This window comes from Sebastes fasciatus, chromosome 17 (assembly GCF_043250625.1).
Source record: "Sebastes fasciatus isolate fSebFas1 chromosome 17, fSebFas1.pri, whole genome shotgun sequence".
NCBI classification, from domain to species: Eukaryota; Metazoa; Chordata; class Actinopteri; order Perciformes; family Sebastidae; genus Sebastes; species Sebastes fasciatus.
In genome coordinates, this window is record NC_133811.1 from 6912186 (window position 1) to 6938742 (window position 26557).

At 40.9% G+C, this 26557-nt stretch overlaps 1 protein-coding gene across 2 annotated transcripts; it reads right to left on the reverse strand.

Moving 5' to 3' along the window:
* Positions 1-1109: 1109 nt before the first annotated feature.
* Positions 1110-26557, reverse strand: LOC141754633 (cytosolic 5'-nucleotidase 1A-like). 2 transcript variants are annotated; one of them, XM_074613858.1, is made up of 7 exons: positions 25942-26557; positions 21464-21508; positions 16718-16885; positions 16484-16613; positions 8616-8738; positions 4321-4505; positions 1110-3616 (listed from the first exon to the last, which is right to left on the reverse strand). In XM_074613858.1, exons 1-7 carry the CDS (start codon positions 26095-26097, stop codon positions 3260-3262), a joined length of 1164 nt encoding a protein of 387 aa, XP_074469959.1. In that variant the 5' UTR covers positions 26098-26557; the 3' UTR covers positions 1110-3259. The 2 variants fall into 2 exon arrangements, with proteins under 2 accessions (XP_074469959.1, XP_074469960.1); XM_074613859.1 differs by lacking the exon at positions 21464-21508.

Here is a 26557-nt window from a genome sequence, read left to right on the forward strand (position 1 = left end):
CAACTTTAATCTGTCTATCCTGGGCTTAAAGCTGAAGTAGACAAGTTGGAACAAATATGATTAAAACAATTTTTATGAAACAGTCACTATATCCTGACAGTAGTGCATGAGCTGGAGCCTGCCGTCTCTGAGCAGCTGTCAATCACTCGTAAACTCCGATCAAATGGCCAAACTCCGATGCCGAGGGGCACGGACCAAGAGGCGGTATTTGACGAGTTGGGAGTGAGAATGTGTTGGTTTTTGTGGTACATGTTTACATTTTTCAATGATTAAGACATGTACATGTACTTTGAATGTAAATAAGGTGCTAGAGTTCATAAAAAAAAGCATCAAAATAGAGGTTGTTTATCCAAAAAAGTTTGATTTCCCTTACTGAGGTCCAGGCTAAGACCCGAATGTCTTTAAATGTAATGTAATATGCCTTGCTGTAAAAAACAATTGCCCTCTGGGGACAAAAATAAAGTTGAAGTTGAATGCGCTCCATCTTTATACTGTGATATGTTTTAAGACATTTCTTATGACATACTGTAGTATGACTTTTTATGCCATGGACAGAGGCATTATGTCTTTGGGTTGTCAGTCAGTACCATTCTCATGAACATGATATCTCAGGAACGCCTGGAGGGAATTTCTTCAAATTTGGCACAAACATCCACTTGGACTCAAGGTTGAACTGATTTTGGGGATCAAAGGTCAAGGTCACTGTGACCTCACGTCCGACCCATTCTAATGAACACAAGGAGTGCCTTGAGGGAATTTCTTCAACTAGTTAGTTCGTAATTAGAGTCATAACTGTGAACACTTCCTCAACAGTCTTCAGTTTTCAGGTTAAGATGGCACCAACATGGACACAGAGTGTATATTACTGCCTCCGCTATGTTTGTCAAGCATCAAATAATCTGTTGTTGTGCCATACGCAGGAATAATGCCAAATCTTAAATAATTAAGACAGGGTGATTTGTATGAGATAGACAGAATCCCTCCTGATCTGTCATCCCTCAGCCTGTCTATCTCATTTGGTCGTGACTAATGACAGCATTGCTACGATACGCCTGACAGCGGCGCGAGATTAAAAATAAAAAGAAAAGAGATTACAGAAATACAGAAGGGAATGGGAAAATACAGTTCTGTTTTATTCTAATAACTGAGAAAATAATATATGTTAAACTGCTGGTTCACACAGTCCAAAGGAAACTCTTGAATGATAATCTGTTACACACATATTCCTATCACTCACACATACAAAAACTGATCAAATTAAGATTTGCATGTTGGCTTGTCACAAAACATGTCTGGTAAATGTGATTATGTATTTATAATGGCATTTTTTTATGTTATATGTTTAGATAAGTCTGCTACTGAAGGTCTAATGCAGGTATAAGACCTGTCGCTTTGGACAAAATGAGCATTCTGCAATAATCAAATATCTGTTATAGGTCCACAGTAGTCAGAACTCCGCAGGCTAAGGTCATATAGTCCAACCCCCCTCCTGTTCCTTATTTCCATTTCAACCCTATTGTCTTCATTGAAACTAAAGGCACCCACTGAAACTTATGACTGTATATATTTGTTTTGGACTAACAGAATAATTAAATAATACACTTTCTTCGGTAATATGAAATACATTTTACATGCTAAGAGGAGAAACTTTAACATGCTAATGGTGCTGTGTGCAGCTGAGGCTGACACACCAGGCCGATGGTTGGCCGTTGGAGTTTTATTTTGTGGCAATCGATCCAACAATTGTCGAGATACTTCACTCTGGACCAAATTGTTGGACAGACCACTTATTAGAAATAGTGTCTTCATTGAAACTAAGGCACCAACTGAAACTTATGGCTTTCTATATTTGTGTTGGACTAACACAGTTGTACATGAAGTGCTATCTCCAGTAATATGCAACACATTTTGTATAGTTGCAAACAAACTTTTACATTCTGTTGAAGTCAAACTCTGTAAAAAATGATCGATGCGTTAACTTTAAATTATGACTCTTGTGCTACAGTATAACTTTTAACCTTATAATTAGGGCTGTCAAAGTAAATACGATAATAATAACAACGGTTACACGTTAACGCAAATTCATTTTAACGCCACTAATTTGCTGTCTAATAAATATATACATACATTTGCATAAAGCAGGCATATTTTAGTATTAAATACTTGAAAAAATCTCCCTTTAAGGTAGATTTTGAACAGATAAACAATGTGCGATTAATTTGCGATTCAATATTTGAATCAATTGACAGTCCTACTTATAATATCTCTGCATCGTGCTTGTGGATCGTTTATTGCCGACATACAGTGTAGTGTCTGTGTGCTTTACTTAAAGGTCCAGTGTGTAGGATCTGGCGGTATCTAGTTGTGAGATGAGGAGATTGCAAACAACTGAAGCCTCTCCCGTGTGCCAAGCGTGTTGCAGAGCTACGGTGGTGGACGCGAAAAACGTGAATGTCCCTCTCTAGAGCCATCTGGAGCAGGGCCAGGGTTTAGAGAGTGTGTGTGTGTGTATGTGGGAAGTGAGTGGTGAAGCAAGAGAGAGAGTGGCGGCGACGGGAGCGGGTAACGTTATCGACTCCGACCCAAGCAGGAAAAGTTAACAGAGTTTGGTTTGTCCGTTCTAGGCTACTCTAGCAACATGGCGGTGTAACATGGCGGACTCCGTGAAGAGGACCCGCTCCCTATGTAGATATAAACGGCTCATTCTAAGGTAACCAAAACACAATGACTCTTATTATCAGGTGATTATACACTAAAGAAAACATACTTATTAATATTATATTCCATTTCTGCCAATAGATCCCCCTAATTGTTACACACTGGTCCTTTAAGTTATGTAAATATCAGTGAAGTCATTCATTCGGTATCCTCCAGCATTGACTGAAGAGGCGTCTTTTTTATGAAGACTAGTAATGACAGAAATAGCAGGTCACCATGGCAATCAAGCACCTTCGAATTTCCCATATACAGTAAAGCGAGATTTGACAAAACACATGAGTATTGGGTAGATTGAGGCATTGAAATGTAACGCTGAGGTTATTCCCAGACCTCTACTTGACCTCTACCCAGGCCTCTAACTCCTAACTTGATGGCATTTAACTGTTTACATTGTGAATAAACAAACTTACAATACAATTGCTATATCATGGAAATGATGCATTTCCACATACGATTCAGTACAAGTTCATCTGAAACCCTCAGCTTCACTTTGCTCTTCTGTTTCTCCGTCCCGTCCTCCCGTCCTGTCCAGTCCTGCTTACTACTTCCTCACGCTGGGGTTCTGTTTGGGGTTATTTTTCTGTGCAACGCCGTAGGGCACGTGAGCTGCAACGGTGCCCATCTCCGCCGCGCCCTCCACGTGAAACATCTGATCGTCAAAGTAGATGTGCGGCCTGATCTTCTCCAGCATGGGGCCCTTCGGCGCCCCTGCGAGGAACAAGGCCTCGTCGATCTCCAAGCCCCAGGCCCGGAGCGTCTTCAGCGCCCGGATCCCGGAGCTGGCTGCGCTGCGAGCTGTGACCAAGTATGTTCGGATGGGACAGTCCAGGCGCTGGCCTTTAGCGTAAAACTTTTTCTGTAGCTTCCCCAGTGCCTCCAGGAAGCCCTTCAGGGGACCCTGCCACACAGGAAGAAAGTTGTTATGATAAAGCAGAGCTGATGAGATTGTGTGTTCCCTTGCATCATTAAGAAGAAGTTCACCCTGCACGACTTTCAAAGTTGTCAGATCTCACTACAAAACTCGCTGTCTCGTAATCGGGAGTCTTTAATCGTCTTTAATCGTCTTTAGTTGTTGTGGTTTTCACGCTACATGACCGACCGGCGACAAAGAGCTGTTCAAAAAGTGGGCAACCCACTGTTGAGCTCTATTGAATTAGCACCAATTTAGCACCATTTGTTTTTAAGCCTGCAGAGCTCAAAACTAATTTCATAATTGCTGTCTGTCTGACAGAACGATGCACCAACTGTCAGTCTGATTCCCGATGCTTTTTGAAACCATTTATCATATAATTTTGCATAATTTATTCATAGAATTATCAGTTAATGAAATGTGTTTTATATCGAGAACATCTGCATAATCATTTACAGGTGATTAGGTCCTGCACGGAAATAGCAAAGTAACGCTACAATGGAGATAAGGGGTTTTGAAGCTTTCATTTTAATTACAAATGACAAAAAAAATAAACCTCACCAATCCTGAGTGAAATGCAATCTGTACTGATTCAATCTATGATTATTTCACACGTAAATTAATAGGATATATTCATGTTGTCAACACATTATGTTGAAGAGAAAATGTCCAAAACAGTGAAAACTACTCACATGATCCAGTAGTGTGTCCTCGTTGTCCCTTTCGTGTTCGAAGAACTTGTCCAGCCCGTGTGCCTTGAAGATGCGCTCAGATTCATCGGAGAAGAGGACAGCGTCACCATCGAACGCCACCCTCAGCTGGGACTCAGACACCTCTGTCAGATTCTCTGTCATGAACATGGTGGCCGCTGCGATGCCTGAACATAAACACAGACGGAGACATCAATAAGAACAGGTTGAACGGTAGATTTGTTGAAAGCAGTGGTGGTTGGACAGTCTTCACTTTATTTCACATCAGTTCTTTACTTCACTCCACTTCACTTTACTGTACTCACTTTAAATGATACCACCTTGAATACTGACAATCACATGCTGGTTTGATAAGAATCAAGTGAACATGAGACATTACTTGCTAATGCTGCATTCACATGAAATCAGACAGACGGACAACAACGCATTCTGGACGGCACAGGAAAAACAATCAGATAGTATGACGGAATGGCAGGACGGCAAAGCGAAACACACATGATGATATGTTGCTATGGTGATGTCGTATTGTTGTAAGAATTATTATTTTATTTCATGTAATTATTCAAGTAGTGTATGTAGCTATAAAATGCAGCTTTCTCTTAATATTCTATCGCAAACTTAAACAACTCTCTCCTTGTGAGTTACGTCACATCCGGTTGTAAATTCCGTCGCGGAGGACAGCAAAAAAAGTTAATATTTTAACTTTGGACGGTAATGCCGTCTACTAGTACCGTTGCCGGTATTCTCTGCTGGCCTCACCTAATTTAATCGTCTTGCTCTCAACCACTAACATAATATCTGGTTCGCCATCTACCGTCTGCCTGATTCCATGTGAATGCAGCATAAGGTAAAACAGCTTTTACATATCACAATATATTTCACTTCACTTTACTTTAAAGGTCCCATATCGTGCTCATTTTCAGGTTCATACTTGTATTTTGTGTTTCTACTAGAACATGTTTACATGTTTTAATGTTCAAAAAAAACTTTATTTTCCTCATGCTGTCTGCCTGAATATACCTGTATTTACCCTCTGTCTGAAACGCTCTGTTTTAGTGCATTTTAAGGGAATTGCAACATAATTGCGTTGCTAGGCAACAGTTTGGGTCCATGTTTACCACCTGTCAGCTGATGTTATTAACATACAATGAAACAGGAAATAAACTGGGACACATTTAGAATGTTTACGTTTAAAACCGTACAATGGTCTAAATATTGTATATTTGTGACATCACAAATGGACAGAAATCCTAACGGCTTGTTTCAAACGCACAATTTCTGAATACGTGTGTGTTTCTCCATATATTGAGCGTTTTGATAGTTTAACAGTATATATATAGCACTTAAACCTGCTTTATAATATAAAAGACATGAAAATCTCACTGTTTACAATATGGGACATTTAAATATTTTTACTTTGGACGGCAATGCCATCTACTATTACCCTTGCCAGTATCCTCTCATAATTTTATTGTACTGCTCTCATCCACTAACATAATATCTGTTTTGCCATCTACCGTCCGTCTGCCTGATTCCATGTGAATGCAGCATAAGGTAAAACAGCTTTTACATATCACCATATATTTCACTTCACTTTACTTTAAATAAATCAAATAGATACTTTGATACGTCATGTGACTGTGACATATTTGTTGCATCAGGATCAGGTAAACAGAAACATTTCTTGCTAAGGTAAATCCATACATATCACTTCACTTCACTTTAAATTATTAATGTTTTGATACCTGCAGACAGTCACATGCTGGCTGGATCAGAATCAAGTGAACAGAAACTGTTAAGATACAGTAAAACTAGCTTTCACTTCACTTCATCACTTCATCTCCTGCTAGAAATCAGGGACAGCTGTAGAGCTATTACAGTAAAAAACGCTCTCAGAACAGATACTGGTAATGGCCTCCAGCTCACAGAAAGTATTAACAAATGGCTTCACAGCTAATTAAGACCTATCAAGTAAAATGTCAAGGACATGAATTGCGTGTGTGCTTCCTACTGAGTCACTGCATTAGTGACACGAAGCGTGTAAGTCACATGAAGAAGTCACCTTGAGAGGTATGTGGTCACGCTGTGATCAATCAGCACTCCAGTTCATTTCCCCTCAGCCCTCTATAGACTGTGACACGTAGATACCATGTGCTGTTTTCTGCTTCTCATTACTACAAAATCAAGATTTCGAAAAACAAAAACCTTTTGTGTCATACAAATCTTGTTTTTCAATTAGTTTGAAACAGGTTTCATCCTTCATTCTGGATTTGCTTTGCAGGATTTTTCATTTAGTTTCCAACCCTATTTTGTCAGCTCTATGTCAGTATTTGCTCTTCCCTTTTTTGACAGCAGTAATAATGCAGCATGAAATGTGCCGCTCTGAACAAATTTAAACCTTCAGAAGCGGTTGTCACCTCAAGTCCGTTAAATTTCACATCAATGGAGTCTGTTTCCAGCTCCTTGTCAGCAGAGCTTATTACTGTAACATCGTGTGTTTCTTTGGCAGAGAGCCGGTCCATCTTTTCAAGTATTGATACTCATTCAGAGCCACAGCCAGAGCTAATGGGATGTTACAGCCTGCTGGTGTTGCCTTGATGTGCCGTGACATGCGGGAATCCATCAAGGAAACACAAAAAGGGGGAATCATCAATATGCTGCTTTATGGTAATGACTGCAGCTTGTCAGTCACTGCTACTCAAACAGGACAGAAAGAATCCAGAAGGTGTGCTTGCAGCAAGAATTTAATAGCATCATACTTTTTTTTTCTCCATTTAAAGTGAAGTTTAAAGGCAGTACGGGAGTTTTTCATGTTTTATTCCAACTGCCAAGCACTTTCCAGAATTTTAAATCCTTCTGCCCTCACAACTGGACGTATAATTATATAAAACTATAAGGCATGGTGGATTCCCTATCTGAAGCAAGTTGAAAGGCTGTGGGTGACTGGAAGGTAGGAAATACTCTACAGCATTACTGCAGCTTTAATAAATGATCAGCTGTAATGTAAAGTGTATATAAATGGACTGGATGAAAGTAAAAATCCTTCACTTTCACTGTTACGTGTTGACCCTGCATGTGGGTGTGTATTGTCGTCTCTCCTCTCTCTCCCTCCCCTCCCCTCTACCTGCCTTTCTTTTCTCCAGGAGTGGAGCACAGCTGAGACTGATAGCTAATCAGGGAGAAGGAAAAGACGGGGGAACTGTGTGTCACGAGACAGACACACACACGTAGGCAGCACAGTTCAGGAGACGTCAGTGTCTGTTGTGGTTTTTTTCCGCTCAATTGGTTGAGGGTGGTGGAAGTGCACGGCTGGCCCAGCGACTTCCCTGTCTTTTGTTCTTTAAACCGGGATCTGTCTACTTTATTTGAACTTTGAGTGGGCTACAGTTATTTTTGTTGACGATATTTCTTTTGTTTTCTTAAAGTAACTGGTTCATGGCGTCCTTTATATGTTTTAGAGCCTTTGTCTGATTTGAGTGGACGAAGCATTTACTCCTATATACTTACAAATTTAGGAATAAAAGCAATTTATCCATTTCTTAGAAATCTCCAGGTGGTTAAAGCTTCAGTAGGCAGAATGTTTTTGGCATCATTGGGCAAAAATCCCATAATAACCTTTCAGCATATTGTAATTCAAGTGTTCTGAGAGAAAACTAGACTTCTAGCCCATGACGGGAGACCTTAAAAAAGGCATTACAGTATTGATTAATATTTGATCAGCGCTGCCTATGACAGTTTGATCGGAGTTCGCGAGTGATTGACAGCTGCTCAGAGATGGCAGACTCAAGCTCGGCTCTGATTGGTTGTTTTTCTCCGGTTTGTGAAATCTTGCAGATGCCATTAGGAGCACCGGAGGACACCGGAGGACACCGGAGGACACAGAGGCACATGATTTTTTTCAGATTACTTGTCTCATGCACTATACTCAGGATATAGTGACCGTTAAAAAAAACAAAAAACGTTTTTAATCATATTTGCTCCATTTCAATCATGTGATCAGTAGTAAAGAACTTTTTTTTACTCCCAAATTGGCTCTTTAGAGTGTAATTCCTACAAGTCTGATAAATATGGGCCCCGGATAATATTAACATGATCAGTAACTACATTTTCTAAAGTGATTGTGATCCAAAAAAAAAAAAAAATATGTTAAGACTGAATGTTTTCTTGCGGTCATATTTCTTTTTAGTTTTTCTGTATTGTAGATCATTATCTTTCATTCTAAAGTAACAGATGCCACATAAAACTAGACTTCCTCATCTGTGTGTGTGCATGCTCACCTTCAGACAGTGCTTCCCTGACCTTGTCAGCGTCAGCAGACAGGTAGAGGTTGGTGTGCCAGGCCTTCAGGTAGCCGATAGGACTGCTGCCGCCCGTCATACAAAACCTCTCGATAAACAAGTCTGAGGACGAGAGCAACAAACAGCAACAAGGTTTTAAGTTTCAGTACATCCTTAAATGTCAACAGTACATTGGCAGCATTACAGATCCATTACAAAGTATTTATTTGTATTTTTACAGACCAAACCAAACAGAAAAATCCTTATTTCAGCTGGGAGCTGTAGCTTTGACTTTATCATGGAGTTCATGATACATAATTTCAGGAGTCACAGGGGGTGAAGTGAAGGGGAGACAAGGGTTCAGGACATGGTGAGAGGATAAACTTACAAACACTTAAAAGGTGGAGAGGGTCCAAAGCTTCTCTAGAAGGGGGTAGAGGGGACTGTGGGAGTGTCTGCTTGCATTTTGGCTGAGTCAGTCCCTTAATTTGCTGCTGAGGACTGATCCAAAGAGCAGCAGAGAGACGGTATGTAGAGAACGAGAGGAGACTGACATTAGGTAGTTGGATCCATGATTACAGAGAGCTGTTCAGGTAAAATGAGCTGAGATTTATGAGAAAGGACACATGGGTGTAAAGCAGGGGTCTCAAACTCGCGGCCCGCGGGCCAATTGCGGCCCGCAAGACGATATTTTGTGGCCCCCACCTTGATATGAAAGTTAATTTTAGTGCGGCCCGCAAATTTTTTTTTTTTATAAAGTTTTTTTTTTTGGGGGCATTTTTTCATTTTTATTGACAGGACAGTGGATAGAGTCTTGGAAAGGGGGGAGAGAGAGAGTGGATGCGGAAAAGGCCACAGGCCGGATTCGAACCCGGGCCGCCGCGGTCAGGATCAAGTCTTGTTACATGGGCGCCCGCTCTACCAACTGAGCTAACCAGGCGCCCTCGGCCCGCGAGTTTTATGTGAATGGCACTTTGCCGCGTTGTGTGTGGAAGGTCCCTTTGTTGCGCGAGCCCGAGCTGAACGAACCTACCAATCACAGCGGGGTATATGGCTCCCGGGGACGGGCAATCGGCCGGGCTTGATGCAAGCAGAGAAACATTTCACAACAACTATGGCGGCGCCCGTGTAACATCGCATAAGCTTGATTAAAGCTTGATTTATACTTCTGCGTTGAATCGACGCCGTAGCCTGACGTGCACCTCTCCAGAAATGTAACTACACGTCGCGGCGACGCAGACCGCAACAGCTGTGATTGGTCCAGTCTCTCAGCGATGCTGAGCGGCCAGGACCAAGTTCTACTTCTCTCTGCCTCCATCTTTTCAATGTTTGTTCACACAAATCCACTCAGATATATTTTCTCTTTTCGGCGTTCCAGTAATGTCAGTAAAAGTTCTGTGGTTCAACAGTTATTAGCTCCAACTCCCTCAGTTTCTGTTTGTAGTACAAGAAGAAGAAGGAAACTCATAGAGACGCCGCCGCCAACTAGCGGTTTGGTGGTGTAATTGCAGAGCAACACAAACACAGCAGGCACAACTTTATTGCGGAGTGACACCAAGTGGAATGAATATATATCTTGTCACACAGCCCCAATCATGTCTTTTTCAAAGCCTGCAGTGAAGAGAAAGGTTGGTGACGAGCACAGACAATTTCAGGAAAAGTGGGAGACGCAATAGAGGCAATGTTCAGAAGAACCGTTCATGTTCTTCAATGTTCCATTCATGTTCAGGACAGTTCATGTTCAGAAGAACCGTTCATGTTCAGAAGAACCCATTCAAGTTAAAGAACTGTTAATAATGACGTTTGAGAAGATTGTTTTTTTTTTAACAAAGCTTTTTTTGTGGAATACCTGATGCGGCCCAGCCTCACCCAGACTCTGCCTCCAGCGGCCCCCAGGTAAATTGAGTTTGAGACCACTGGTGTAAAGTAATAGACTAATGTTGGGATGGGGATGTAATAAAATGTGTTTGAGAAGAGTTGAGGGTTATAATAGAATGATAAAAGGTGGGTGACACCTGTGATAGATGGCGACATAGTAAAAAAGAAGGTTAGTGCGGGCGGGAGATTAATGTGCTGATTATGAAGCGAAAGACAGCAAGGTTAAGGCATTTTATTTAAGGCAAGAAACTTGTCTTCTTCCACATTAAAGGGGCACTCAAGCAATTTAGTATTGCACATCCATAAAGATGAGGGACTTGTGAGAGACAGATTTAATAAAAGAATGCTGAAAATCGATGCAGAAGAAGCCAAGATATCCAGACTTTTAGTACTTATTATGGGTCACACACCACACCAGCTGGATCCTACATTTCCCATACTGCAACCAATAGGATAGTTTCAATAGACCCTCCCTGCTTGGTTAACGCCCCTGTTTTTTTAAATCCACAACCACAGTTTGTAACCATTCGATCTAATGGGAAGGCATATAAATAGCACGACATTTCAAGGACATTCCGTGCGTCATGATGCGTAGCATTTTAGCCTTTTCGTGTGTCATTTTTACACAACAACAAAACTATGGTAACGGCCGCAGTTAGGTTTAAGCAACAAAACCACTTAAATAGGTTTAGAAAAAACATCTTGGTCCTAAAATAACGTACACTAAGTAAAATATGTAACTTCAAAATAACTCAACAACACTTTGGGAAATGAACACCGGTCTCGTGGTTGAAAGTCCTGTGTTTGTTGGACCCATCCACCTTTCCTGCCCACCATAAACAGTTTTCTCACTCCTTATTCTAAGTCACTAGCTCTGAGCATAGCTTATTTACGCGGATGCATTGACATTGCAGTCAGTACAGACTACACTTGCGATTACCGAGTCAGTCATACGCCATTTAGTGCAACTAGGCTGTTGTAACACATACTGTCCAAGCCCAAGCCAAGGTAACCCTGATGACATCACTATGACATCACCAGGGTTTTCTCAGACTTGGCGAAGCTCTCTCCAAAGCCACAAGACATTATACCACTATTTTCACATGCTGAGTAGCACTGATCATGACTAGTAAATCTATCTTTGACAGGTGAAACTGAACATACGTCTTTTTTTACGTATCTTTTTTTGCCTTCCTTCGACACTCAAAACCCCAAACGAAACTAACAGGAAAGGAAAGTCACTTCCTGTCACCTAGCTTTCTCTGTAAACACTCACTTTAAATGTGAATATAGATGATCACACATTACAAGTGTTATCATTAAGCTGTTCTTGCTGTACGTTCACTTCGTCAGACAACTTTAAGCTACTATCATGAATATATGATGGGTCAACGTATCCGTGCAGCAGTGCAGGAATTACTGTTTGCATGAGTTGACAGGTAGAATTACCCGCTCCTGGTCGGATATTGGTTTGTGAAGCACAGCTTTGTAGTTTCCAACTGAAAGAGGATGAAGACAAAGAGATATTTTCCTACTGATTTGGTGTGTGGGCAGAGGTCTTTATGAAAATGCTAATGTGGACAACAACAAAGGGTGTCCTGTTGGTACTAATAAACACTGCCTGCCCAAATGAAATTTCTCTGTGAAACAGTGTATGATAAATCAAATTTAAAGTTATCACCAGAGACATTTGCCCTTTCTTTTCTTTTCTTATTTTTAGAGACAGATATTACACTGAAATACCACAAATAATGTAAAAGTGGTTTTGCACATCGGGTACCTTTTTCTAACTTTGTGAACGCAGACACTGCAAGGTGCAGATCACTGTGTGTTCCAATGCTAATCCATCATGACAGCACACCATGCTTCATTCACCAAACATTTTGAGCCTTCATCATAGTGGTAACAGGTAGCTTTTCCCCAGCTGACATTCAATTTAATGATACAGAGGCAAATTTTGGATGTAGGTTGTAGCACGAGCCACCGTCTGAGGAAAAACGTGAACTCAGCACCAGTAAACTCTTGTATCCTGATGGTTTTCATGCTTTAGATATATTTTATTTGGATTTACAAAAGTGCAAAGTTGTATAGTGCAGTTTTAAAAGAAGTAAGACAGACGGATACAATATGACCCGCAAACAGGCTGAAGGCAGATGGAGATGGAGACTAAAGAAAAGCAGAAAGAAACCGAGTTCAAAGAACCAACTGTCCTCTACAGATTTCCTAAATGGTTTATTCAGCTTTGTAGTCGGGCCCTGGTGAGTTTGGCCCCTACATGGGCACTATGCTGTACCTCATCATTTCAAACCTCCCAAGCGTCCCCTGCCTTTAAGATAAGTACTGGAGCGTGGGAGTCACTCAATGGAAAATGTCCTCACCATTGATGTCTTTTTTTTCTCCCCCTTGCAAAAATGTTTTCATATCATCTATCTTTGTATGATTTATTTGCTTGTTCAGAAGATCTAAAAGATGCTAATAGGAAAGCAGGAAATCAGCAGGACTGCAGAGACGCTGCTGACACATCAAAGAATGAGCAGCTTCATTGTGCAGTTTAACACTTTGCACTCATACCAGCTAGATGCACGTCCATATGGGATGTTATGCATATTATATGCATAATATGAGGTCATGTAGTGGTTCCAATTTTTGATTTCCATAGAGAACGATCATGTCATCTCATGAAAACTCAATTTGCTGCACGCTGAGCACATTATAGGACCTGCCAGTCGTCTTGCCCCTTCGTTCCTGTTGTATACATAAAAGGAAGGGGAATGAAATAACATATCAGTGTCAGGAGAGTGTTCCCACCTGCTTCAAGACAGCCACCATTGTCCCTGCACCTAAAAAATCTGCAGTGTTGAGTCTAAATGACGATCGCCCTGTGGCGCTCACCCCCATCCTGATGAAGTGCTTTTAGAAACTGCTTCTCCAGCACATTAAAAACATCCCAGCCAGCCTGGACCCTTACCAGTTTTATTATAGTGCCAACAGATCGACAGGGGATGCCGTCTCCACTGCCCTCCACTGCTAACAACAACAACAACAACAACAACAACCTACATCAGAATGTTGTCTGTTGATTTCAGCTCAGCATTCAACACAATCTCCCCCCTGAAACTGCAAACTTAGCACTCTGGACTTGAGTACCACGCTGTAACTGGATATTCAACACATTCTCATTCCAACTCGTCACATACTGACGCTTTGTCAGACCCCTCGGCATCACTTTTCGGTCGCAATAAAATTGTGTTATGGTTGTGAATTAAACAAAAACACTTTCTTAGGATTAAGAAACAAACCCACTATAGTTAGGTTTAGGAAAAAACAACATGGTTGGGCTTAAATACGTTTGTACAGTGAAAATGTGGCTTAACGTTGTGAACACCTCCCCTCCCCTCTGTGGCTCTTTAAACTACGTCACCACAGCACTTTCTCTGAGCTTTTTCTGTAGCTGCGGAAGGGTTTACATTGTAGTTAATGGAAATCGTTGCATACCGGCACTAAAGGGTTCCTTGTGCGACGGTATCACACGCCGACGGTCGTGACAAAGCGTTGGTATTTGACGCCCTGGGAATGAGAACGTGTTGGGATATTGGACTTCCTCACAAACAGACCCTAGTCAGTTCGGATAGGTGGTTGATTTTAGAAATAAGGAGGCAAAGACACACACCCCTGTCTACATCATTGGAGCTGAGGATGAGGAAGATAACAGTTTTAAATTCCTGGGAGTCAGCATCACATAGAACCTGACATGGTCATCTCATCTCACATCTCCACCCTGCTTAAGAAAGCTCAGAAACGGCTGTATTTATTAAGGAGACTGTGCCAAGTTCTTGTCAACTTTAACAGAGGAGCAATAGAAAGAATCCTGACTGGAAACATTACAAATTGGCATGGGATGTGCACAGCTCAAGACAGAAGGGCTCTGCAGCAGGTGATCAAATCCACCAGAGAACTTCATTGGTACCCATCTACTGAGCATTAAAAGACAGTACAGTACCCACACCAGCAACAGCCCACTCTGCTGCCTTCTGGCAAGCGATACAGAGCAGCTTAGGCTTCGACAACTGAACTTATCCTCCGTACCCCACCATGAAAAAGTAGTTTTGGTTTTTCTTGTGGAGCATAAAGGGACTATAACTCGCATTTCGTGGTGCAACCCTGTGTTGTAGAATGACAATGAATAAACCTTGAACCTTGAAATAGTTGTAGGGCACCTATGCTCGTCATTCGCAGCCTGCCACAGTTGTCCCCAGTCATCCGAATGCACGGGGAGAAACTTTAAACCTTATCCCGCAGCTGTTAAAAAATAGCTGTTGTAAGCAGGTGATGAGATATAAATTAGTATTTGAATGTTTCTCTGAGGCGCACTCATCCAGTTTCAAATGTGAAAAGCCATCAATCATTTTTTTTTTTTTACTCTGTCACATTCGCTGGCCGACACAGCAGGAATAATGTCCAGCAAAACCCTTATCTCTACCACATCAGAGAAGCCATGTTTTCATTTTGTTCTGTAGGAAAGGTCAGATGTCGAAATTCGCCGGGCCCCTCAGAGAGATCTAACATGGAAGTATCTGGGAGGCCGCGTGTTGCTTTGGTGGCTCCGCTCAGACCTGTTTTTGTTTCGGGCCTCTCGGATTATTCTCACATCCCGAAGGATGCAATCTTGAACTCACCCCGGCCTGAAGCCCTGAGGGCATGAAAACATTTGAGGAGCTGGACAGGAAGTGGTCTGTGAGGAAGACGTCATCACAGGGTCTAAGATTTCCCTAGGACGGATCAGCTGTTCATACACTTTGTTGTTTGTCTCTCAGCTGAGCTTGTGTCAGCTTCAGTATCCTATCTCATTCTGTCAATGTCTTCACATCTTGTACTCCTGACTTTTTTTTTTTTCTGCATAAGGAAACAGTTTAATCCCAGTCCCAAGAAAATAGATGCAACACTGCAGAACTGTGTGCAACATTTGTTGGGCTTGGAACAGTGGACAACTTCTGGGTTTGAAAAGTGAAGCCAATGCCAAAGTGCCTTAAACTTGCATTCTTTCTAACAGCCAGCAGGGGACGACTTCTCTGGTTGCAAAAAGAAGTCTGATTGTATAGAAGTCTATGAGAAAATGAGCCTACTTCTCTCTTGATTTATTACCGCAGTAAACATTGCAAACATGAATTTATGGTCTCAATCAATAGTTTCAAGTCTTCTTCAATACAGCATGATGTTCATTTAGTAAATGATGGTCCCATTTAGAGTCAAATAGACCATAAAGCAGGGGATGCTTTAGGGTGTGGCTACTTTATGATTCACAGGTCGCTACAGTTTTGAAGTTGTTTTTGTTTTCGTCTTCGAACTTTAACCCTTTCACAGTGTTTTTTCAGGTCATGAATGTTAATTATAACATTTTGGTCGCCTAAAAGTGTCTCATTCAGCGTTCAGTTGTACTTAGCTCCACCCGCTGGTTGCAAAAAAACAATATGGCGATGGCCAACATTGACAAACTCTGGGCTTCAAAACGGCAGTCCACAAACCAATGGGTGACGTCATGGTGACTACGTCCACTTCTTATATACAGTCTATGGCTTGGACATTAGTGGGAAGCCCCGAACACATTGGAAGTTAAATACAAAACATTGCAATTTATTGGACCAAAGTCAATCTCCATAAAATGTATCCACAGAGAGACCCAGTCTGTTACTGTTGCCTCTTTAAGTTTCAGTTTGGCTACATGGAGAGTGAGATAATGATCTTGTCAAACTGGTGTCCATGTGGGTGCATGAAATCTGATATCGTACTAACCTATCAGTGGGCTGTTACGCAATGTCAGGAAGCTATTTAAAGCCACTATTCTGCCTGCCACATTGCATCATTTGATAATGCCACTGAGGGTCACCAAACTCGTAAATCTTCAAATTCTACATAGTGAGGCTTTCACCTCTGAAAAAGATGCTGGGTATAGAGCACCAGTTTCCTAAGCCTGGAGCCACAACTAGACTTACTGTGATGGTTGATGGTGTTGATGAGCCGGATTCCTACGTGGGCGTGGTTGTACGTCACCAAAACGATGTCAAACAGTTCTTCACTCTGCGGGTACAGCTCCCTCAGACGAGTGTTCACCGCCTCCAGAGCCTGTCAGGACACAGCAACATGTCAGCTAAAAAGAAGCTCAGGATAGAACAACAGTCAAAGTGATAAGTCTGCAGATCAGACTCTGTTGTCTGTGTGACTTTAACCTTGACGAAGGGGAAAGCGGGTCCAGGGGCGAAGGGTTCAGTCTCATGTTCGATTTGGAACCTCAGGTACTCCTCCACCCCTTTCTGCTCAAACACCTTCTGCTCCCGCTCGGTCCGGAACAAGACCCGAGAAGAGACGGCGACGGTCACTGCGTTCTCCGGCTTTGGCTGAAGAAAAAGAAGAGACAAGGTAGAAAATGGTGTGAAGAAGAGGAATAGAAAAGAGAGAGGATGAGCGAGCAGTAATGACCCATTGAGACGATGACTGGAGAACACAGGGAGGAGAGGTGAAAGGTGTCAGAGGATGGATGGGCCTTTTCTTTTTTTACCTTTGACCCTCAAACTAAACCCTACTAAAAATACTTACCCGTGCATGCGTATACGAGGGCTGTTACTTTTTTACAAGATACCTCAGGTCATAAAACTTTATCTGGATGCAGTTAAAGGAATTATTCGAGCTCTTCCCATCACAATACATGCTGGGCTACATGCAAAACCACGTGATTCATTTCACTCACTGCCATGCCTGTTATCTGTTGTAATGCCGTTACACCACAACAAACTGTATGAATGGAGATCTGTCATCATGGTGTCATCTCTAATTATGGGGTAAGAAGACTACGTATGTTTGGCCACATAACCAGCAAGAACCCAATACACTACAGCTGCAACGACAACTACACTGAGTACAGTTTACACAAGTTTGTTCCCTTTTTTAATCTTGATGAATCTCATGTTTCACGTTTTCAAAAATATTTTCTTTGGACCTTCCCCTTGACTTAAGAAGAAACTGCAAAACCTTCCCACCAATATCTTAAAATCGCTTAACGTACTGAGTTGGAGAAACTCCTTTAACAATAAATAACTAAAAGAGAAAAAAGCATAAAGAATTGAAGATTATGTACCCCAATTAATAAATATATAAATAATAAACATTTGATACCTTAATAGAAAAAGTGCAGCAAGTACACTGTCAAGACACAAGAACTGGTACTTGTTGTACAATTATTGAAACCACTAACTGATGTAGCCGATCTATTGACCAGGTATGCTTAATGCTAAGCACACTGTCTGCTTTACGAGTTTGAAATTGTAAAACCCACTTTTTGCAAATAACTACACATCTACATTAGACACCTCGTTCAAAACTAAAAGCCTCTGTGTGCTGGTTGCTCGATTATCAATCACCTGTACCCAGAATGCACCTGTGAAAACACCTGTAACCAATTAGATCACTTAGAAATCAGAGGTTGAACACTATAAATAGGATTCAGGTTTGCTCTTTGATGTGCACAACAATGGAGGCCAATTTTTTTTGAGAGAGAGGTAGAGGAAGTATTTGTTTCTGATACTGAGAATAAACAAATGTGTTTGTTTCCCCATTGCATTTGCGTTCATATTCACAGCATGCTAAAAATGAAAATGCCAAAGATTCTAAATAGTGTTTTATGCTCAGCACGTCGGTGTGCAGTTGGCATGAGGAAAGAGCTATTAAAAGCTATTTAATTGATGTTTGTGTGTAAAGTTGTGATGCAAAAATGCTAGCAGAGTTTATATAGTTTTGAATAAAGTGTTTGCTTTAGCAAGAGATGTAAGATATTTTGTATTTTGTGTATGTGTTTGGTTTTGTATGTACTGTAGAGTTTCAACAAAGAGGGGCCCTAGTTTTAGAAATTGTGTTTTAGCAATTCCAAAACACTGTAAACAATGTGCTCACCACTCAGAGTTGCTATTTAAGAACAACTGGTTTTGGTCATAGTTAAACACAAGCTGTTGCCAAGTGACAACTTATTATTTACATTGCCCTCAAATTTCTGTTTGGTGGACACAATTAACAGACTTGTTCCGCCCCAATGTTCCTCAGAATCACTGTTTATACACTGATAGTTGCTGATTTTGTAGGTACATCTATAGCTGGTTAGCTCCCCAACACGCTATTCCTACAACAAATCCTACCTTTGTTATGTTCATCGTGTTCAGTGTTTGTTGAGACTGTGTCATGAGTCAACTCAAGTCATTTAGGAGGTTGTGTTGTTAAATGATATTGCATAAAACTGATAGGGTATTCTAATATGTATTAGTGTGTGTGATTCTTATCAAAGACTATTCCAAACTCTAATGAACTCTTATGAACAGTACTAGATGGCACAGTGGGCCCATGTTGCCTAATGAGTGTGTTTACAATCGGGTGCTAGTGTCTGAAAGGGGAGGGCAGCATTCTTATGAGGGCAGCAGGCATTAGTGCCCACAGTGGGCAGCTGAACTCAGGATGCCTGGGTGGTGGGAAGAAAGCGGCAAGGGGGCAGAGGGGGATGATTTAAACTAACCAATTTAAAGTACAATAATGTTGCTCGGTAAAGTCGTTGTACCAGTGCACACAGCTTTGCCTAAATATGTGGTTGAATGGTGCTTTTGTTTGGCTCTAAATCCTGCATGTTGCCTATAATAATCCAATTATAAGATGAATCTAATAATATAGATAATGTCGACTATTTTATTGCTTAGTAGTACCGTGTTGTTAGTACAAACATCCATACTCTACTGGAAAAATACAAATGTGTGCAATGCAAAAAGGCAAGAGCACATTACAGCAATATAAATAATGCATGCATCTGAGTCAATATGTGTCCACAGCCAGTCTGTGTGTTTGCAGTGAGGTAATAAAACACATGCATGTTTGTGTTCATGCGCCGATCGCTGTGTGCTGGTAAATAGGCCACAAGCTGACAGAGGCACTGATTCACTGTCCCTCTATTTAGCCTTATTCCATCACAACACCACTGCCTGCTGACAAGTCACCTACTAACACACACACACGCACACACACCTTCATCACTTTGTCAGGATTAATCCTGACCCACATCTAAATCTGATTAAAGTCAAATTTGAGATGATAACACTGTCTGCAAAGTCATGCAACGGGTTTGTATGATGATGATCACATATATGTTTTGAATGTTATCATTAGATTCAATCAATTTGACTATGTATATGACACTAAGTTTTTGCCGCACAAACATACACATCACCTTCCTGCATGCTTTGCCTTCATATAGCAATGTATCCAAACACAGGCACAGTGTGTAAAGGTAATTTGTACCACACACTGATGAGACTAGTGGTGTTATTTTGTCACCAGAGAGAGAGAGAGAGCTTCTCCCCAGGGTGCATGTGAAGGTTGCTATTAATCAGGACAGAACTAAATTAACACACAAGACCTTCAATAGTGCAAGACTGGCAGTGGCGGGCTAGCCATCGGGAAGCTTGGGAATTTTCCCGGTAGGCCGGTCTTGTCACGGCCAGTCTTTCTTCTTTTTTTTTTTTATAAATATCCTTATTGAGTTACAACAAGTTTAAGTGTAGGCTACAACCCCAGCAATCCAACACGTTCTCGCTCTCAACTCGTCAAATACCATCACTTTGTCAGTGGCCTTCAGCATCAGAGACCGACACATGGGGTACCCCCCACACGGACCAGGGACGGCGTGTCAATATATGCTTGTTATATATTTTGTCCTTTAAAAATAAACTTCCATTTTCACAGGAAGTTAGGTATAGGCAACATAACCACTTAGGTACATGTAGGGTTAGGAAATTGTCGTGGTTGATGTTGACTTCGCTCACTAATGACTCACGCGACTCATGTGACTGACAATACCGACAAATCTCGTGACTAAAGACTGAGGTGACAAAATAACGTCAACGTTAATTTTAGTTTCACACGGGACAGCAGTCTCCTGGTTGAAAGTCACACCACAGTCACCACGTTAAACACGGTGGTAACGTGAGCTGACGAGTGCAAAATATATTTATGTTGATAAAAATAAAAAACCCAGAAAGAACATGATAGGAAACACGTATATGTATCTTTCAGGACCTTTGATTCGCTTTGGCCATCTTCAGGATTTTCTGATAACCCGTTGGCAAAATAAAACGAACAACAGAGCTAACATGAGGATAAAAGACGATGCATACCAATGTCAGCATTATATTCTGAAAATAACACAGAAAGAACATGAAAGAAAACGTGTAAATGTACAGTATCTTTCAGGACCTTCAACCCGCTCGGAGGCTATCGTTACACTACTTTTGGCGCAACAAAATTCAGACTGCAGCTAAATTTGTGACGTTAATCTCAGAAAATTAAAAAAATATTTTTTACCCGCAAATTCATGACTTTATAATTTCAGAGAATATTAAAAAATGTTCTCGTAAATTTGAGAGTTTTTTCTCTTATATTTTCCAATTTAATTTCAGAGAATATCCAAGTTTTTTTCTTGTAAATTTACAATTTTAATCTCGGAAATTCTGTTTTTTTTCTTGGAATATTAACTTTTTTTTCACCTACAACAGTCCTAAAACGCCGTCATATATAGCAGAGCATATAATATGGCAACTAATATTAAAATGAAAAAAAAACACAGGAGCATGAGGACACAAATCAAAGAGCCACAGCGCTCTGTGGCTGCAGTAAATTAGAGCTTTCTGGTCCATTAGCTCAGTCCAGCAACCAGTGACTATCTAGTACGATATGAATCAACATGACAGCACACGTGACGATGCATCGGGTCGGGTTGTTGGTTAGTAGAGTGGGGGGGGTGTCTCCGTGATCATGCAGGCACAACAACAGCCGTCACAGAGGAGGTTAAAAGAAGGTGAAAAGGCAGCGGGTGATGGTCATACGATAGCCATGGACACAACCTTTGACCTCACATGATGATGATGATGATGATGGGACATACTTACGAAAAACACGCCTCCCTCCACCTTCCGGGCTCGTCTCCCTGTCACCTTAGCACAATGACAGTTTGTTTTTATTCAGAGATTCATTCATTTTACATCGGAGCTTCATTCACATCCAATCCCACACATGCTGACACGATGTGTAGTTTGGTTAAACACGGGTCTCTTTACCGAGTACTGCTCGGAGACGGCCTTGCTGGTGTACAAGACCTTTTTGTGCGGCTTATCCATTAGACTCAGTTTGCTCTATGAATAACATGTCACACAGTCTGAGGCTGATCCCAGAGGCCTTTGCTGTGATTTGATACTGGTGGTGTTAACAGCTTGCCCTCTCTCACTGGGAATGCATCGATCATAAGGCTCTTCTGTACGGGAACCCATGTGATCAACTTCTACTTATTGATTTTTGCGACAGCAAAGGCAACTGAATATAATTAAACCTGCTGGGAACGAAGACTAAACATTCACGTGTGTTTATTTTATGCTGCACTTAGGTATTACAGCACCATAAAGCACAGAAAAAGGAAATTGTTGTTGAACCTTCCCCCTCCTCTCTTCTTCTTTCCACTGTATATTTCATCCTGCCAGAGCTCTGCCAGATCAGCAGGACTGGTGTCTGTGCATAACCCAGATCCTGTGAGTCATCTATTGTTTAGGATTACATATAACTGAATCTGTGAGACATCCCATCCGTCCATCTGAGAGTGAAAAGAGGAGAAGTGGAGAGGGATTTCCTGACAGAACAGAGGGGAACAGTGGGGGAAATAAAGAGGTGAATGTGTGAGCAGAGAGTGACGGGTGGTGGGGGTGAGAAGCAGTGATATTTATAGATTAGTAAAAGGCCAGTGATGATGCAGTGTGTTCAGGCCTTGGCAGATAAGGTAACAGGAGTGTGGCTGGACACTCTGCCAGGAACAGCAATGTTAATGTTCTGGATTGTCGAAAATATTAAAACCAAATACAAGTCAGGGATTTTGAGTCATTTTGATAACACTCTATGGCTAATTCTCAATGTAATTCCTTTACTCTGCACATGTTTGTGTTTATATTCCAACTGCATCTTAGTTTATGGCATGAATATTACACGCCTGCATGAAGTGACGTGAAGTATTGTCAGGTGACGTTTGTCCATGACGTTTGCTCCATGCTATAGTTTAAAAAGTTAGAAAGACCACCACTGGTGGATGGGAGGGGAGGTGCATGGGTCCAACAAACACAGGCCTTTCTACCAGGAGACCATGTGCACTGACGTTACGTTGTTTCCATAAGTTTTTTACTTAGTTTACGTATTTATTTCAATCCCAACCATGACATTTTCCCTTAACCTAACAAAGGGGTTTTCTTGCCTAAACCTAAGTGAGAGGCTTTGTTACCTCCTGCCGGTACTGCACGTTAATACAGGCGTGTAATATTCATGTGTCTGCAAGGCAAAACGTGACATTGACACGCTATCCTCTGGTGGACAGACGGGTCTATTACACGATTTGGTGTGACATTGGGTTGTGTTTTTATAGGTCACAGCAAATAAATATTTTCTATTTTTACTAGGTATTTGTACCCCTTGTATGTTTAAGACATACTTTCATCCTCATATTTCCATTTCATGTAGCCTTAAAAATGTTCATAAATATAAATATTGCTACTGGCCTTCACTGACAAATCAGTTGAACCTACTGGTGCATGATGGATGACAAAACTGTTGTTTTATTACTGAAAAGACTGACAAAGTAAAGCAACATTACAGTAAAATTAAGAGATAAGGCAATTAACAAATTCTTGTATTGCAGCTATAGAGCTATAGTTATTCTTAGCAGGCTAAGTATAAAGAAAAATATAAGTTGGTTGTTTAACCCCACTTCACGTTATCTTGCATACATGGAAAATCATGACAGAAAACAATTAGTTTGGCAAATGTTGCTTTGAAAAACAAGTTTGGTTGGGGTTGCAGAGTGTAAACTTCCCCCATATCCTGCCGCTAAACTGTGATAGCATGCAGGCTCGGCTTACACACAGAAATACTACACAGTGTACACAACTTTTTATGAACATAACCTGTTGCCCTACACAATGTTCGTTAATTATGTGCATGATAACGTTTGCAGCATATAAACACCTCATGCTTTTGCGCTTGTGTTTTTTTTAAAGCAATACTCAGCTCTTTCCTTTCCACTGATTCTATTTATTATTTTGTCATTAACCTACAGCCCCTGAGTCATTTTCCCTTCCTGGTCGTCACCTTCAGTGTATAGATGAGAAATGGCTTTAATTTAATAGGAATGCTACTTAATTACATTGACCTGGCCATTTAATATTAATTAAAATGTTAAAACTAAAATGAAAAGACCTTTCTTTTTTTATCAATTACTCCTGTTGAGTAAAAGCTCCCATTAAAACAATGCAACACCTTCCATTATTAGGCTATCCCTTATTATCCATTAAAATATATATAACTGTAAATGCTTAATGAGGTGAATGTTGTCACTTGACTCAATCAAACCTTCTAAGATTACTGTAGAAATAAATCTTTTTCGAGGTAAATACAAAGTCACGATTCAAAATGTGTCTTTGCTAGAATATTAATATTAAATCTACGGTATGTTAATATGTATGGTTCCATTTAATCTGCTTGCACCAAGAGGCTACAATGAAACACATTTGTATAAAAGAGAAATAGGGTTTTTTTTATGTAAAAATAATATAAAGAAAAATCACTTTTTGGATATTTATTTAGCATCTTGCAAGAGATAGTCAGTACAAAGGTTTGGAAAGTGTAATTTTTATTGTGATGTGTCTTTAAAAATACAGTATGTATCATGCTAAGAAACATCAAGTTTAATGTGGTGATATTTATTGTACTTAGTTTATACTAATGAACACAAAATGATGTTATCACAGCCTTTATTCTGCTCAGTTATAACTGTCATATTACCATCTAATTTCATTTGAGCAAAAAGCCCTACTGTATAATCTGTGTGGTCCATTACCTCTGATGAATAATCACATGCAGTCACTAATGCTGTCACTAAAGCAGAGATGTAACTGTGCTCTCCATTAGGCCATACATCTTTATTACAGCCATGTAAAGCAGTGATATTTAGATGGATATAGTTAAGCAGTATATCACTGCCATGTGCTGGATGTTTACAGTCTGAAAATACACCACTGTGGTCGGCCGCGCTAATCCTCGAGCAGCAGAGATTACTCAGCTTCTAGCTACTTTTAGCTCCAGCACCGTGACTCAGTTCGCTCACCAGTATTTTGCTCACTCGTTTCCTGTAACACTTGCTCACTCGCCTGTTATATATAAAAACATATATGATAATAATTCTGCTCAGCACCCTGTCCCCTGATTCCCTGGAAAGGCTGGTGTGTCCTGTACAGTATTTTGACGTCCTGCAATGCAATGAACAGCACTAAGCCCCGCCACTGAGGGTCTACTTCAGCTTGGATTCATATTAACTTTTTGCCAGCTGGATTTTTGACTACTCAGAAGTCTCTCAGAAGCAAACCTGCTGGAGGGCAAAACTCTGGACCTGCTAGTGGTGGAGGAAAACCTCAGTTTGGGGATCCTAGTGACGTTGTTCACAATATAAATCAAAGTAAACAAAATTATAGCTTCTAATTCACTTTTCACTGAAGAACATCTGTTCTATAAAACACTGCAGTGGCATGCAGTGATAGTTACATGTGAGATATATCATTTATATTGTCTTATTAATCTGCTATGAGTTTAGTTTCATACTCTTATTTTGAAATACAGACTGTGTTATACAGTACATGATGTCCTCAACCAAAGAAATTCTTAACTAGTCGACTAATCCGTTAGTTGATTTAATCGACAGATCTGTAAAAACTGAGTTTCTCCATAAAGAATCAAACAAAAGCACTACTTTAAATCTGGTGTTTACCAGAGATGTGCTCATGAATTTCTTGGAAATAAATCATTCAGCATAAAAAAAACGACTAATCGACTAAAGAAATCTCAGTTGACTGAGATCAAAACGGCCGAGGAGGCAGCCTTAGTCATGATATCATAATCTTTATGAGCAAAACTATAACTAATTGGACAAAATCAGAATTGCATTGTCATCAATGATTTCTGAAGAAAGTGAATTACCGCTCTAAAAAACTCTAAACTCTTTCTGTGACTCTGCAGCTCATTCATCACTTACTTTCACACTCTTCTTGTGCTTTTGGATGCTTCACTGTATGTGTCTGCCATTCCATTCTTAATATGGTAGAAGGGTGTAATAGGAGTTTGACACTAAATAAACTCTCTGACCTCAAAACCCCCCCCCCCCCCAACCTCCATATATGAGCTACACTTTATAGGCTGCACGTGGGCGATGTAAACATCTGACTCTAAAGAGTAAGCTGTGGAAAGCAGCAAAAGGACAGATGAGAAGAGAGGAGGACAGTAAATGTCTTTGCATCCAGATCTCTATAACAGACACAGACAGTCACATGTGTACATGACTTACTGGTTTTGGCTTGGTGGTGAGGCCCAAGTGGTCCTGATCAAACACTTCTTTCTCTTCCCATGATCCTCTGCTGTCCCCGTTGGACGAAGGGGCAACTTTGAGCTCTTTGACCTGTCCGCTCATCACCTGTACAGGGTCCAGACTCATCTTCACCATAGAGAATCACACTGTCTGGCACCCTCCGAACTTTCCTGACTCCTCGACCTTTGATAAAGACACAATTCTCTTCTTCTTCTCCTGCAAGATCAAATGTCCCGCTGCAGTCTGTGGCATCTATCGAGATACTCCTGTCAGGTACATTGATAACAGGCAGTATAGTTTGCTGGGCTTGTATACCTGCCCTGTGGAAACAGCCCAAGTGTGAAGAGCAAACGTGTTCACTCTCCTGTCTCCTGTTCACTTGTGTGTATCCTGTATGTCCCTGCTAGAGGACACGAAAGACGCTTGCTGCTACACACCGTCACAAATTCACAACCATTCTCCTACACACACACACACACACACACACAGTCTCTCCTTTGGAAGAGTGTGTTGCAGGCTGTGCAGCAGTCCATCTGCTGCTATCTCTGAGTGTCTCTCTCTCTTTCCCCTCTCACTGACCCCCCTCTCTCTCTGT

Bases quoted from the DNA above. Each gene is read 5' to 3' on its own strand.
- LOC141754633 (XM_074613858.1), bottom strand. From the start codon at position 26,097: ATGGTGAAGATGAGTCTGGACCCTGTACAGGTGATGAGCGGACAGGTC. The intron at 21,509-25,941 runs GTAAGTCATGTA...CATTGTGCTAAG, and splicing joins TCACCACCAAGCCAAAACCA to GTGACAGGGAGACGAGCCCG. The intron at 8,739-16,483 runs GTAAGTCTAGTT...TCTCGTCCTCAG, and splicing joins CAACACCATCAACCATCACA to ACTTGTTTATCGAGAGGTTT.